The sequence below is a fragment of the Lampetra planeri genome, chromosome 65 (assembly GCF_965212315.1).
Source record: "Lampetra planeri chromosome 65, kcLamPlan1.2.h2, whole genome shotgun sequence".
In the NCBI taxonomy this organism is placed as follows: Eukaryota; Metazoa; Chordata; class Hyperoartia; order Petromyzontiformes; family Petromyzontidae; genus Lampetra; species Lampetra planeri.
In genome coordinates this window covers 859616-872885 of record NC_136171.1, presented here as the reverse complement: position 1 = coordinate 872885, position 13270 = coordinate 859616, and the positions used below count along the sequence as shown (strand labels likewise).

Below are 13270 nucleotides of genomic sequence, written 5' to 3'. Positions count from 1 at the left end.
ACAATTTGCCACCATAGCCAGGCCCCTGCACGCTCTGACGGCTAAGGGTGTGAGGTTTCACTGGGGGCCGGAAGAGGAGGCTGCGTTCTGCTCCCTTCGTGACGCCTTGGTGCGGGCTCCCCCCTTGTGTTACCCCGATTTCACGCAACCGTTTCTGCTCGACACGGATGCCAGTAACACGGGTATCGGTGGAGTGCTCTCACAGGTGGTCGGGGGGGTCGAACGGGTGGTCGCCTACGGTAGCAGAGTTCTGTCACCTGCGGAACAACGCTACTGCGTAACGCGTCGTGAATTGCTGGCGATTGTTTTTTTTATACAGCAGTTCAGGCCGTATCTTTACGGCCGTCCTTTTGTGGTTTGTACGGACCATGCGGCTCTCCAATACGCTATGCGGGTGGCGCAACCCTCCGGCCAATTGTCCCGATGGTTGGAGGTCCTTCAGGACTACCAATTCATGACGATTTACCGTAAGGGATTGCGCCACTCGAATGCGGATGCCTTGTCGCGATTGCCGCCGCGCACGGAATGCGCATGTCTGCTGGGATCGGCGCGGTGTAAACCCCCTGTCGCCGACCCCGCGGAAGTTTTGCTCGCAGCCACTGACACTACGGGGGTCGACGCTCCTACGGGGACGGACTCGTTACTAGCGTTGCCTCTCATCGAGTGGGGCCGTCTCCAAATGGCCGACAGCTCCCTACTCACGCTACGTCGGAAAGTTGACGCTCCCGGAGGGGGGGAAACGCGGGTCGGTTCCTGGGTGTGCAGACAGGGCCTCTTGATGAAGTGGGACAACATGTCTCGGCGTCACGCGCTCGTTGTGCCATTTGCTATGCGGGGGAGGGTCGTTCTGGCTGCTCATGAACGACTCATGCATCTGGGTTTTCACAAAACGCTTGCCCTAATCCAGCGAGACTATTATTGGCCGGGGATGGGCAACGACGTGGCGAACATCCTTAAGGGATGTGTAGGGTGCGCCCAAAGAAAACCACCACCGATAGCGGCTAATCCACCACTGCAATCCATTCAGGTTTCATGCACAAACGAACTGGTTGCGCTCGACATCTTGGGGCCTTTTCCCGCTACACCTAGGGGTAATAAGTACCTGCTGGTTGGCGTAGAGTACTTCACCCGTTGGCCCATGGCATGGCCACTCGCCAACCAGTCGGCTGCGGCAGTGGCGGACGCCTTTGTCCAGGGCTATGTTCTGGACAAGGGCGCCCCGAACGCTTGCTGACGGACCAAGGGAAACATTTTTCGAGTGTTTTGTTGCGCGAGGTGTGCGACCTGTTGGGTACAAAGAAAGTGCGTACCTCCCCGTACCACCCGCAGACTGACGGAATGGTTGAACGTCTGAACAGGACCATTACTTCTATGCTGTGCCAACAGGTCTGCAACGATCAGGTTGATTGGGACTTACAGGTACCTGGGGTACTTGCGGCCTATCGAATGGCCCCTCATGCGGCGACGGGGTTTTCCCCATTTTTTCTCATGTATGGGCGAGAGGCCGATCCGGCGATGGACGTCCAACTGGGGATTTCCCAGCCACGCGAAAAGTCTAAATTGGCAGACCACATCAAATTTAATATCGCCAAACTGGCTGAAGCGCGAGAGGCTGCGAGATTGAATTCGCGGTCTCGGCAGATCGCGAACGAAAGGTTGCATGAACGAAGGGTGCATACGCACGATTGGAAACCAGGCGATAAGGCCTGGCTGCATTGTCCACATACACCGTTGGCTACGTCCCCTAAATTGTTGAGGCCATGGAGGGGATCGGTGGAAATTGTGCGTCTTGCACGACCCCAGAGTATACAGATTAAATGGGAAAAACGCGGTTGGTACGTGCACCCCTCCCGACTGAAACCCTTCGCGGCACCGCGTGACCCCACTTTGTGCCGTGGCGACCGAGCGTGTGATGTGGCCGTCGACTCGGGGAGGGATGTGTCGCAGGCTGATCCTCACGTGTCTCCGCCTGACCCACCCCCAGGTGTCTCGGACCTGACGGCTGTTGACCGTCGGGAACCGGAACCCCGCGGCACGCGCGGATCTCCGATGCCTGGCCCGTGCCTTCCTGGACTGCCGGCACCACCGGACGGTCAACCGCGTCGGGTGCCGTACGACGGACCGGGAAGGGTAGACTCGTGCTAGGACACAACACTTTTCATGAAAAAAAAAAAAAAAAATTCAAACCCGAGCTCGCCGCCACGTTCCCCCTCTGCCGGGGTAATGTCCCGTTCAAGGGGCGCTCGGAAAGAATGGGACGCTGCACGAGTCGGAAATTTTTTTTTTTCTTGCATACACATTTATTGTTGTCACTCGCCGGATTGTACATATTGTTCTTGTTGTGTTGTTGCGATTCTTGTTGTGTTACGGGGCACACATGGGGGGGGGGGGGAGTAATAAATTTTTATAGCAGCCGGGTCGGCTGCGAGCTATGTGGTAGGGAGTGATGTAGTGGTGGTGTTGACGTGCGCCGACAGTGATGGATTACGGGGCGGTGCGGGGTGCGGGGTTGGGCACGCATGTGGGCGTGGTGTGGACGCGCGCGCCGGGAGGGAGTGAGTACGGGGCGGCGCGGCGTAGGGGATTGTGCGCGCTGACACGAGGTGAGAAAAGGGGATCGTGGGCAGCGCGCAGTGATTGGTCAAAAGGGATGGGTGCTCTCAGCGACGTCCGCAGGATGGGCATAAAAGAGGACGCGCGGGAGCACTCGTGGTAGTTGTTAACCAGTTGAAGATTGAAGACGGAGTTGAAGAAGTAGTGCCCTGAGACCCCTAGTTCCGCTGTCCTTGTCAGGCTCGGAGGCGAGACTGTGGGACCCGTGGTCCGACGCCCATGTGGGTCGGGACTGTGGGACCCAGAGTCGAGACGGACACCCCGGCTGGGGGTGTTCCGAGAGGCTACGGGGCGTAAGAGCCCGTGTTGGTGTAGCCAGGAGAACCGTGTGGGTTAGGCTGGTGTTAGCCACCCGTGTAACTAAGTGGGTGTTGGTCACCCGAGTAACTATAGCTGGTGTTAGTCACCCGTGTAACTATAGTTGGTGAAATAAAAGAGTGTGCTACCCGTGAAGTCGTCTCCCGCCGAGTTACTACATTACATAAGCAGTAAAATATTATAATCTACGGAGTCTGTAGTATAAACTGGACGCATCGTGTTGGGGGGGGGGGGGCAAGAGGACATGACACTGTGCATTCGCAGCGTCATGTGTGTATGTATTGCCTGTAAAACGCGTTAAAGAAAATGTCCCCCATGAGCTGCAGCACTTGGTAGGGTCCGCCCCCCCCCACGCAATTGGCGTCAATTGGTACGGTCGATGGCGCGCAATAAGTAAATAATAATAGAAACGGCAGAAATTTGTTAATTAAACTACTTTAACGTTTACGGATGAGAAAACGGAATAGCCTATTCCCACCGCGGGGCTTAGGATGTGCCGCCCGGCAAATCTTTTTTCTACGTGAAGGCCACCGTCCGAGAGCCAAATCCCCCACAAGTGCGAGCACGCGGAGACTTTTATATATATAAGATTATTATAACTGTCAACCGATCTGCAGTACAAATATCTGTGTGTATACGTGCAATTGTCTACGACGTTTGGATAGGGACCAGTTGATTTTTTTTATCAGACAGATTCAAATGAAGGTGATTGACGGATGGCTGCAGGATATTTCGTATATATATCCCACTATCTTTCAGCCGGAAAAACACAAACCTTGAAAAATAAGAATCGGTTTTACCCTTTCTGCAATAAAACAGGAGGTATTTAGATGTTTAAACACCAAATAAGAGTGTTTTGTTTTCTTTGAACGTATCTACGTGACTTTACCGAAAGACCCAAAGAATATGAATTCCTGCAGTCACGAAAGCTTTTTGTACAAAATAGTAAAAAAATGTGTCATGACCTCACAAACTCACAGCACCAGAGATGAAGCAAAGACATTAAACTAAATGTAACAGATAATTTGGTTCGCTTTGATGACACCCCTCCAATAATCCACCTCCATCCCAACCTCTCCTATAATCCACCTCCACCCCACACCCCTCCCATAATCCACCTCCACTCCACCCCACACCCCTCCCATAATCTACCTCCACTCCCAACATAATCCAATCTCCATCGGACACCTCTCCCACAAGGGACCGAGCAAAGAACGACTGTCTGCTATGCCCCCCCCCATCACTCCCCTCCCCCCACCGTTGCGGGCAGATCGTGTCGGTGTCCGGCTCCAACGGGGAGAGCAACCTAGTGGCCGTGCAGAGCGGCAACGTGTCGGGCTACATCGACACACCCGACCCGCCCTCCGTCATCAGCTACCTGCCCGACCTGCTCTACCGCTACACCTGCCTCTACCCGCTGCAGTACATCGTCAACAACTCGCAGCTCTCCTCGTGAGCCCTTGCACCTCCCGGGGGGCGGGGCGTGGCGGGTGCAGGGAGGGGCATGCGCGATGCTGTGGTAACAATAAAAGCGGAAACTGCAACTGAATCACTGATGCTTGCTGATATAAGCCAATCAAATAAACGGGGAGGGGGGGGGATGTGTCACTTGACGACTCGATCATTGAATCGATTGCCAATGAATTGAACATTTTCAAGACGGCTGTCCGATCAACTTGAGCTGAGTGTCGAATCGACTCAAGCTGAATAGATACAATTATATGGGCAAAAACACACCCTTCGGCCAATGCCATACCTACTTACAAATATCGGGGGCAAATCTCTGATCGGTAATTTCATCGGGTGTCCGATTGTATCGCTCTATTTACAGCACCGCCAACGCCACGCACAGGCGCGTGCGCACACGGAGAGACAGCAAGAGGGGGGGGGACATTGTATATCCCACCTTTAGTGGTGAATATATATATTAAAAAATCCAAAGCGCGCACAATCTTCTGTGATCCTTATTCAACGATAAATCAAGGAGGCACATTAAGTAAAACTTAGTTTTATATCTAGAACTTTACAACACAATCCCAGTAAAAACATTACAACTAAGAGTAATAAATAACATTCTTCAGACTATTCTTGCTTTTGTTTAGTAATGCATTTACAGTTTAACACATCGGCTTTTGCGAACAGTATTATTCATAATAAAGGTTTTTGGGTTAGATCGCGTCAGTATGAATGTATCGTAACCCTCCACCACCCGACACAGCCAGTAAGGTTTGTCACGTAAACAACACGCCAATTAGTTACTACTTCAGCCTACCAGTGCGTTGGAGAGTAAATCCACAACATTTACAATTTTAGTAAGACATTTCGCTGGATAATTATCAGCGAAACGTCGTACTCAAATTGGATAATTACCAGTGACACATTTATACTTACGTGATCTAACCCAACAACCTTTATTATTAATACATTCGTAGTGAGTCCAACTAAGTCGCAGACGTTGTCTTGGGAGCAACACTATTTATTTAGCAACTTTAACACAACATAACACAACCTACACTCGGGTATCGAATGCCAATCTAACCACGCTATGGCAGAACTAGACACGGTTCGCTATCCCGGCCCGGACCACAAGCTGGGTCCCGGACCGCGTGGCTAGAGGCTTCTTCTCCCCGACGTGGATCTTCTTCACATCAGCACACAAAGAACTCCGAGCCCCTCACGGGGCCCCGTTATATCCCCCAGGGCAGGGGCTGGCTCCGCCCTTCACCCTGCCCACTATCCAGATCTCTCAAGCTCTTTCTCGAAGGCTCTCGAGACCTCTTTTAGACCACGTGACCGCCCAGTGGCCCCCGTCCACCGGTGGACCCCCTCCAATATCATCCGGTCACGTGTCAGCAGGTCAACCAGCGTATAATGCCCCAACGTAACCCTGGCTGGCTGACGCTCCCTCTCGCTCCCTCACCGGGAGCCTGCACCGCACACTGCTCGCGGTGCCTCCGCGCTGACCAGCGCTCACCCAAGCCCCGCTAGGGCTGGTACTACGCCCCATAAGCCAACACATTATCCGCCGTGGCTTCGTAAGCCCGGCACCATACAGTGACAATCACAGTCACTACACATTTACAGCTGAGCAACTGTTAAAATAAAGATTACATAATGTTATAGGCTCACTAACCCATAGCGATACTAAAAATGGTCTTTATGCGCAAACTGATAACTCCTTCAGTGACAAGCTACCAATAAACACCTACCCACCCGTGCAACTCCACGTGCCCCGTCTGGTATTACCTGCTGACGCCGCCGTCGACTCGCAGCGGTTGCGTCTCAGCGTAGAATCTCACCGTGGCGCACGCTGCCGCCGTCGCTAGAGGCAGCGATCTCCATTCGTTGCATTAACTTCTCCCCGAGCTTTCTCTTTCCCGCGGTTTATCTTGCCCTTAATTTTAGAGGGCATTTTCTCAGCCCGTCTCATTCTCTGAGCCCTCGGCCGCTCCCAGGGTCACCGCACCCTTCCATCGCGTTGTGTACACGTCCCCATCTGCATGAGCGCACCTCGCATTTATGTAGTCCCAGTGGCCAAATATGACCCCGTCATTTGCATATCCAATGGGGTGGCGCTTACAAACGCCTGCGACTTCACTTGTCTCTATTCGGCTGTCGGTTCCTCTAGAATCCCACTCTCAACTTTTGCGGCCGTCTGGAACACTCTTCCTTCTTGGAAAATAAGAATCGGGTTTACCCTTTCTGGCAATAAAACTGGAGTTGTGTCAATATGTTCAAACACCGGATATATGCCCTTTGAAAGGCATCGAGTCTACATTAACGGCACATACTTGTGGCAAAACATACAGGCTTGATGCCTTGCAAATGACATCTTATTTGGTGTTTGAACATCTTAATACCTCCTGTTTTATTGCGAGTAAAACCGATTATTATTTATCGAGGTTGGTGTTTTTTCCGGCTGAAAGAAAGTGGGATTTTTTACGAATTATCCTGCAGCCATCCATCAACCACCTACATTTGAATCTGTCTGATCAAAAAACACAAATCAACTGGTCCCTACTGGTCCCTATCCAAACGTCGTAGACAGTTGCACGTATACACACAGATATGTGTACTGCAGATCGGTTGAAAGTTATAATATTCTGTAAATTAGACGTAAGTTTGCTGTTGGTTGAGTGTTGACTCTGCAGCAGCAGTAGTATGAGTACATTTCTATTTTTCCTGTCGAAGTATACCGACTATAATCACCCACGAATATCTGTCCTTAACGCTCGTGACGTCACTCCACATCGACCAGCCCCCATCATTAATATTCATGAGAAGGTGATGTCCTCCAAATGGACACCCTCCCACCCCTCATTAATAATCATGAGCGGGTGACGTCACTCAATATGGAGTACTCCCCGCCCCCTCACTAATAATCATGCACAAGTGACGTCACTCCACATCGACCAGCCCGCCTCATTAATGATCATGAATAAGTTACGTCCTGCACATGGACCCCCTCATTAATAATCATGAGCTGGTGACATCACTCCACATGGAGCACCCTCCCCACTCATTAATAATCATTATAAGGTGACATCCTCCAAATGGACACCCCCCCCCATTCATAATAATTAGCGGCTGATGTCACTCCACATGGGGGGCCGAGGCGCCTCCTCCTCCCTCCTCGGCGTCAACTTACAACCCTCACTACAGAGGCAGAATCCTCACATCACGCGATCTCTGTCACGCTATTGAGACATCAAAGTAAAACAGACGTCATGATGAACAAGGGATTATTACCTTAAAATGGCCTTACAAATTCCACACGCATTAATGCAATGAATATCACGTCGCGCTATGCTTTTCGCTTGCAAGTGTAATAAAGAACTCGGACGCTTCTCTCTGACTCCGTGTCCTTTATTTGGGTTCTTATGCTTTTCCCTCACGGCACTCCCATAGAGACCCTCTGCTTGCAGCCCCAGGCTTCTGTCGCTCTCGTAGCCTCCTCCCTCTCCTTGCAGACCCGCTGCTGAACTCTTTGTGCAGACTCCCGCTGCCGAACTCCCCTTGCAGCCCCGCTGCTCCCTGCAGCCCCCTCGCTGCTCCTGCTGCCCCGGGGTCGGTCACCGTTGGCCGACGGTGCCGAACCTCGTTCTCTGTGTATGTGGCGATCTCGCCACTCACTCACTCTCCGCCCTGCGTGGCCTCACTCTTTCCCAGTCTCCAATCACTCCTCCTCCTCTTCCGGTTTCTCCCCTTATAGACCTGAACCCTCTCCCCCACGTGACATAACTCCTCCCCCCATGACGTCACATCCGGAAGGTCGTTTACGCCCGCATTACACCACCCTCCCCCATAGAGAAAATCCAGCCGACCTCGGCTGAACAACAACTCCAACAAGTAATGCGAGTGAAAAAGACCGAATACGTTAAAGGACACGAAGCAAACAACAACAATACAGAACAAGAACACAACACAAAAGTTAACGAAATGTGAGGGATTTCGAGCGAGTGCGGGTCGCCGGGCCGTCCCGGACGGTCGGCGGCCCTCCCGCCGAGCGGGAACATGGCAGGGTTTTAAGAGCGACAGGATAGAGTTCGTCTGTCGCTATTGGAGGCCCGCCAACGTCCCGGTCCCGTATTCCTGACGGCCCAGCGTCAGAGGTGTCCCGCAATCGCGTCCGCGGCGGGGTAGGAAGGGCTGCGGGTCTCGGAGTTTCCGCAGCCGTGGTAGGCACCCCCCGAGCGGAGCCTCCTCCCTCTTGCGGCGTCACGGCCGGCTTGTCTGTAAAGGGCACGACAGGCGCTCTTGCAAGGTCAGCAGGCACAGGCAAGGGCGAGTCGGCAGCAACAGACCCCGGCAAGGCAACATCAGGAGATGACGCATCAGGTCGAGGGGCCACGTATGGTTTCAACCGAGATGTGTGTATGAACCAACGCCGAGATCCAACCCGAACACGCGCCGACTGTGGGTTGGGAACCTCGATGAGGCGAACCGGCCCTTGCCATGGTTTATGTAATTTAGGAGAGGTACCTGGCCGCACCTGTGGGCAATGGAGCCAGGCCAGGTCCCCCGTTTTCCAGAGGCACTCCCCCTTTGAACGTCGAGCACACCGCTCGTTCCGGGCCTGGGCTTTGGCCGTAGCCATGCGGGCCCCTTCCCGCGCCTCAGTAACACGGCGAACGTTGTCCTGAATATAATCAGGAAGAGGCTTAGCAGGTCCCCTCGCTCCGGTTCCCAACTGCACATTAATTGGCGGCACGTTTTCACGACCGTACATAAGAAAAAACGGCGAATATCCAGTAGCCGCATGCGGCGTCATCCGGTACGCCGAAAGCACCCCAGGGATATGCAAATCCCAATCTGATTGTTTTTCACTGACCGTGTGACACAGCATGGCGGACAGGGTCCGATTTAGCCGTTCAACCATACCATCCGTTTGTGGGTGGTAGGGAGATGTCCGTATCTTCTTAGTTCCGAGAGCCGCACACACTTCCCCCAGCAATTTCGAAGATAAATTTCGGCCCTGATCCGTGAGGAGCCTCTCCGGCGCCCCCTTGTCCATAACGTACCCAAATAGAAAGACGTCTGTAATGGACGCCGCTGACTGGTCGGGCAAGGGCCACGCCATCGGCCAGCGGGAGAGGTACTCCACGCCTACTAGCAAATACTTATTTCCCCTAGCGGATGGCGGAAAGGGTCCCAAAATATCTAACGCCACCAATTCATTAACTCGAGATACCTGAATAGATTGTATCGGCGGCACATATGGATGTTTAGGTGGCTTCCGGCGGGCACAATCGGGACACGCGCGAACGTGACCGACGACATCTGTCGTCATGCCGTGCCAATAGTAATCTCGCTGCAGCGTCAATAGGGTCTTCTGCACCCCCAGATGTAAAAGCGTGTCGCAATGCAGAGTCCTAATCAATTCGTACCGCAATGATGCCGGTACAACAAGACGCCAGCGTTCCTGTATCCCTTTCCTCCACATCAGCAATCCATCACGGAGAGCGGTTTCCGGCACACCCCCCGCACCGAGTCCCCCACTTGCCTTCACAGGTCGCTTACGTAACGTCACCAAGGAATCGTCCAACATTTGTTCCCGAATCCACACAGACCTCGGGAGACGCAAAATCCCATCAGCCGGTCCCCCATCAACCGGTCCCGGCTCAAGCGGAGCTTCAGGCACTTCAACTGCCAGCGCGACAGGCTGAGGGGGGTGCTGAATCGGTCCACACCTATGCGTCCCCGACGCACACGCGCAAGGGGATCGCTGCGGCAACCTGGAAAGCGCGTCCGCATTAGCGTGACGCACACCCTTCCAATGGTGAATTTGGAAGGAAAATTCTTGCAGCGTGTCCAACCACCGCGCCAACTGGCCGGATGGTTGGTCCATCTTAAGAGCATACTGCAAGGCCGCATGATCCGTGCGAACAATAAACGAACGACCGTACAGATACGGTCGAAATTGGCGGAGAAAAAAAACAATAGCCAAAAGTTCCCTGCGAGTGACGCAGTAGCGGGTTTCAGCGGGAGACAAAACCCGACTACCATACGCCACCACGCGTTCCACACCACCTTTTGACTGAGACAACACCGCCCCAATGCCAGTGTCACTCGCATCCGTATCCAGAATGAAGGGATGTTCAAAATCCGGATAATCCAACATCGGCGCCGTAGCCAATAGATCGCGCAGGCTTCGAAACGCCGCCTCCTCTGGCGGTCCCCAAGCAAATTTGTGTCCTTTTCCCGTAAGGAGATGCAAAGGCCTCGCGATCGTAGCAAAATTTGGAACAAACCTCCGATAATATGAGGCGAACCCCAAAAACCGACGCACATCCCCCACCGTGGCCGGGGTTGGCCAATCACGGACGCACGCTGTTTTTTCCGGATCCGTGGCCACCCCGTCCGCACTAACGATGTGCCCAAAGTAACGTACGGAGTGTTGCAGTAGGTGACATTTTTTTAGCTTGAATTTCAAATTAGCAGAATGCATCCTGGTGAATACAGCCTCCAACCGCAGTAAATGCTCGTCAAATGTGCGGCTGAAGACGATAATATCGTCTAAATATATCAGACATGTCTCCCACTGCAACCCCGTTAATACCAACTCCATCAACCTCTGAAAAGTGGCAGGGGCCGCATTCAACCCCATCGGAAGACAGTTAAATTGGAATAACCCCTGCGGCGTACGGAAAGCAGTCTTCTCCCGTGAGGACTCGTCAAGGGGAAGCTGCCAAAAGCCCGAAGAGAGATCTAGCGTTGAAAAGAACTTCGCCCCCGACAAGGCATCGAGAGAATCGTCCATACGCGGCAGGGGGTACGCATCTGCTACCGATACTTTATTTAAATTACGAAAATCTACACAAAATCGCAAATTGCCATCCTTCTTCTTAACCAAAACAACAGGCGCGCCCCATGGGCTGTTAGACGGAGATATTATATCCGCAGCCAACATGTCATCCACTGCCCCTCGAACATGCTCTCGCTCAGCCGGACTCATCCGATGCGAGTTTAACCGAATAGGGGCAGCGTCCCCTGTGTCGATATGATGATAAAGCAACGAGGTGCGTCCCAAGTCCAAATCGTCGGAGCTAAACACATCAGAATAACTCAATAATAATTTACGAATCGCACAACGTTGTTCGCCGGAAAGGGCAGAATTCTCCCCACACAATTCAGCGATCCAGCGATCATCTGCGGCTCCAGGGTTTGAAACACCTCCAACCACACCCCGGCTGGACAGATCATCATGAGCTGTAAACGCCGTAGTGGCATGTGCCACAACGGTACCGGCCGGCACACACACGCTTTCGGTACTCGCGTTAAGCACCTGCAAAAACGGCTGCTGATCTGGCCGGACAATAGTTTGCGCCCCAACCAGCGCCGATCCGCCCGTAATAGTGGCGGACGGCGACAACAAAACCCCAATAGCTCCTTGACGACCAGGCACAGGCTTCCGATATCGTAAGGGAATGAGCATCTGTGAGCCAGGTGGAATATCAACAGATACTTCGGACAACGCCTGCACCTGGGCGACAGGAGCAGGTCGCCCCCAGGGCGACGGTAGAAATGCAATTTTATGGCCCTCCGGTAATTCAATGCAGTTTTCATTGATTCGAATTAGAATGGGCATTTTGGCCAGAAAATCAGTTCCCAACAAACAAGGAACCGCAAGGGACCTCGAAATTAACAAAATTCCCGAGGCCGACACTCCCCCGATAGATATGTTAGCGTCCACCTGGCCCACAATGCCCATGCTACCCCCGTTCGCAGCGACGCAGGAAGCGTAAGCCGGACTCACGGCCCCTGGTGGGATGTTCAAAAGATGGAATATTACATCCGAAATAATGGTCGTGGACGCACCGGAATCCACCAAAATACGTACGTCCACACTTGGATCGACCCAGGTACAGTGGACGAACCGGTAGCGGCCGCGACAACCCGCCGAGCCAACTTACGCCACTGCGTTACCGAGCGACAAGGCGCAGTCAATGGCCTCCCGTTATTAACAACACCCGGATCGCATGACAACGGTGATGAGTGAGGTGTCAAGCCTTGCCGGGTGTCTGGTGTGCACCGACTTGCCTGTGCTGGAAAATCCTTCCTTGGAGCGTCCGCTGTCGAGGCCTCCTGCAGGGGCGGACCAGGGACGCGGGCCCAGCAGTCCCTGGCGTAATGGCCCTTACGCCCACAGCGGAAAAAATCGATGTCGTTGCGGCGCGCGGCGGGCACCCCGTCCCAACGCGGCCGTATCGGCGGCGCAGCCCGCGGCCCCGGCCCACCGCGGGCCGGCCACGGAGCAGAGGCGGCTGACAGCTCCTGCGGGCTCCTCTCGTCAGGCACGTACACTGCCTTCTTGGGGTCCCAACCCAAGGCTCCCCCCTCGACGATGGGCCCACCCGTCCAAGCCGTAACTTGTTTTCAGCGGCGAAGGTTAAACTGAGCGTCCAGACATTTAGCCGCAGCCCGGGATGTGAGCTTCTCATGACCACACACCGGCATAGGAATGCCGAGATCCCGGGACAACTCCAGCATCTTCCCCAGGATGAGAGGTTCCAGCAGGTCAGGCTCCGTCTCCGGGTATGCGGCCATAGCCAGCTCCAGCACCGCGCCCCTATATGCCACCGGTGACTCCTCGGGTGTTCGTTGTCGTTGAACAAACCGGCGATGGGCATCATCCGGTGGCTCGTAAGCGTCTGCCATTTCGTCAAACACACCTCGCAATGTTTTCTTCTTCGCGGCCTTTATAGAGCGAAAGAATCTAACCGACTCGTCATCGAGAAGAGTCGGCAGAACTTCTAATGCCTCCGCGTCAGTCCACCTCGCCGAGCGCACCGCCGCCAAAAATCTGCAGGCGAACGCACTCCAATCGCCCCCGATGGAG

The 13270-nt window shown here is 53.7% G+C and overlaps 1 protein-coding gene across 1 annotated transcript in view; it reads left to right on the top strand.

Moving 5' to 3' along the window:
- ZPLD1 (zona pellucida like domain containing 1) overlaps positions 1-13270 on the top strand; it is a 106437-nt gene that overhangs the window by 48829 nt on the left and 44338 nt on the right. The window contains exon 5 of the mRNA XM_078619905.1: positions 4202-4383. Within this exon, the coding sequence (XP_078476031.1) occupies positions 4202-4383 (182 nt within the window). The remainder of the gene's footprint in view (positions 1-4201; positions 4384-13270) is intronic.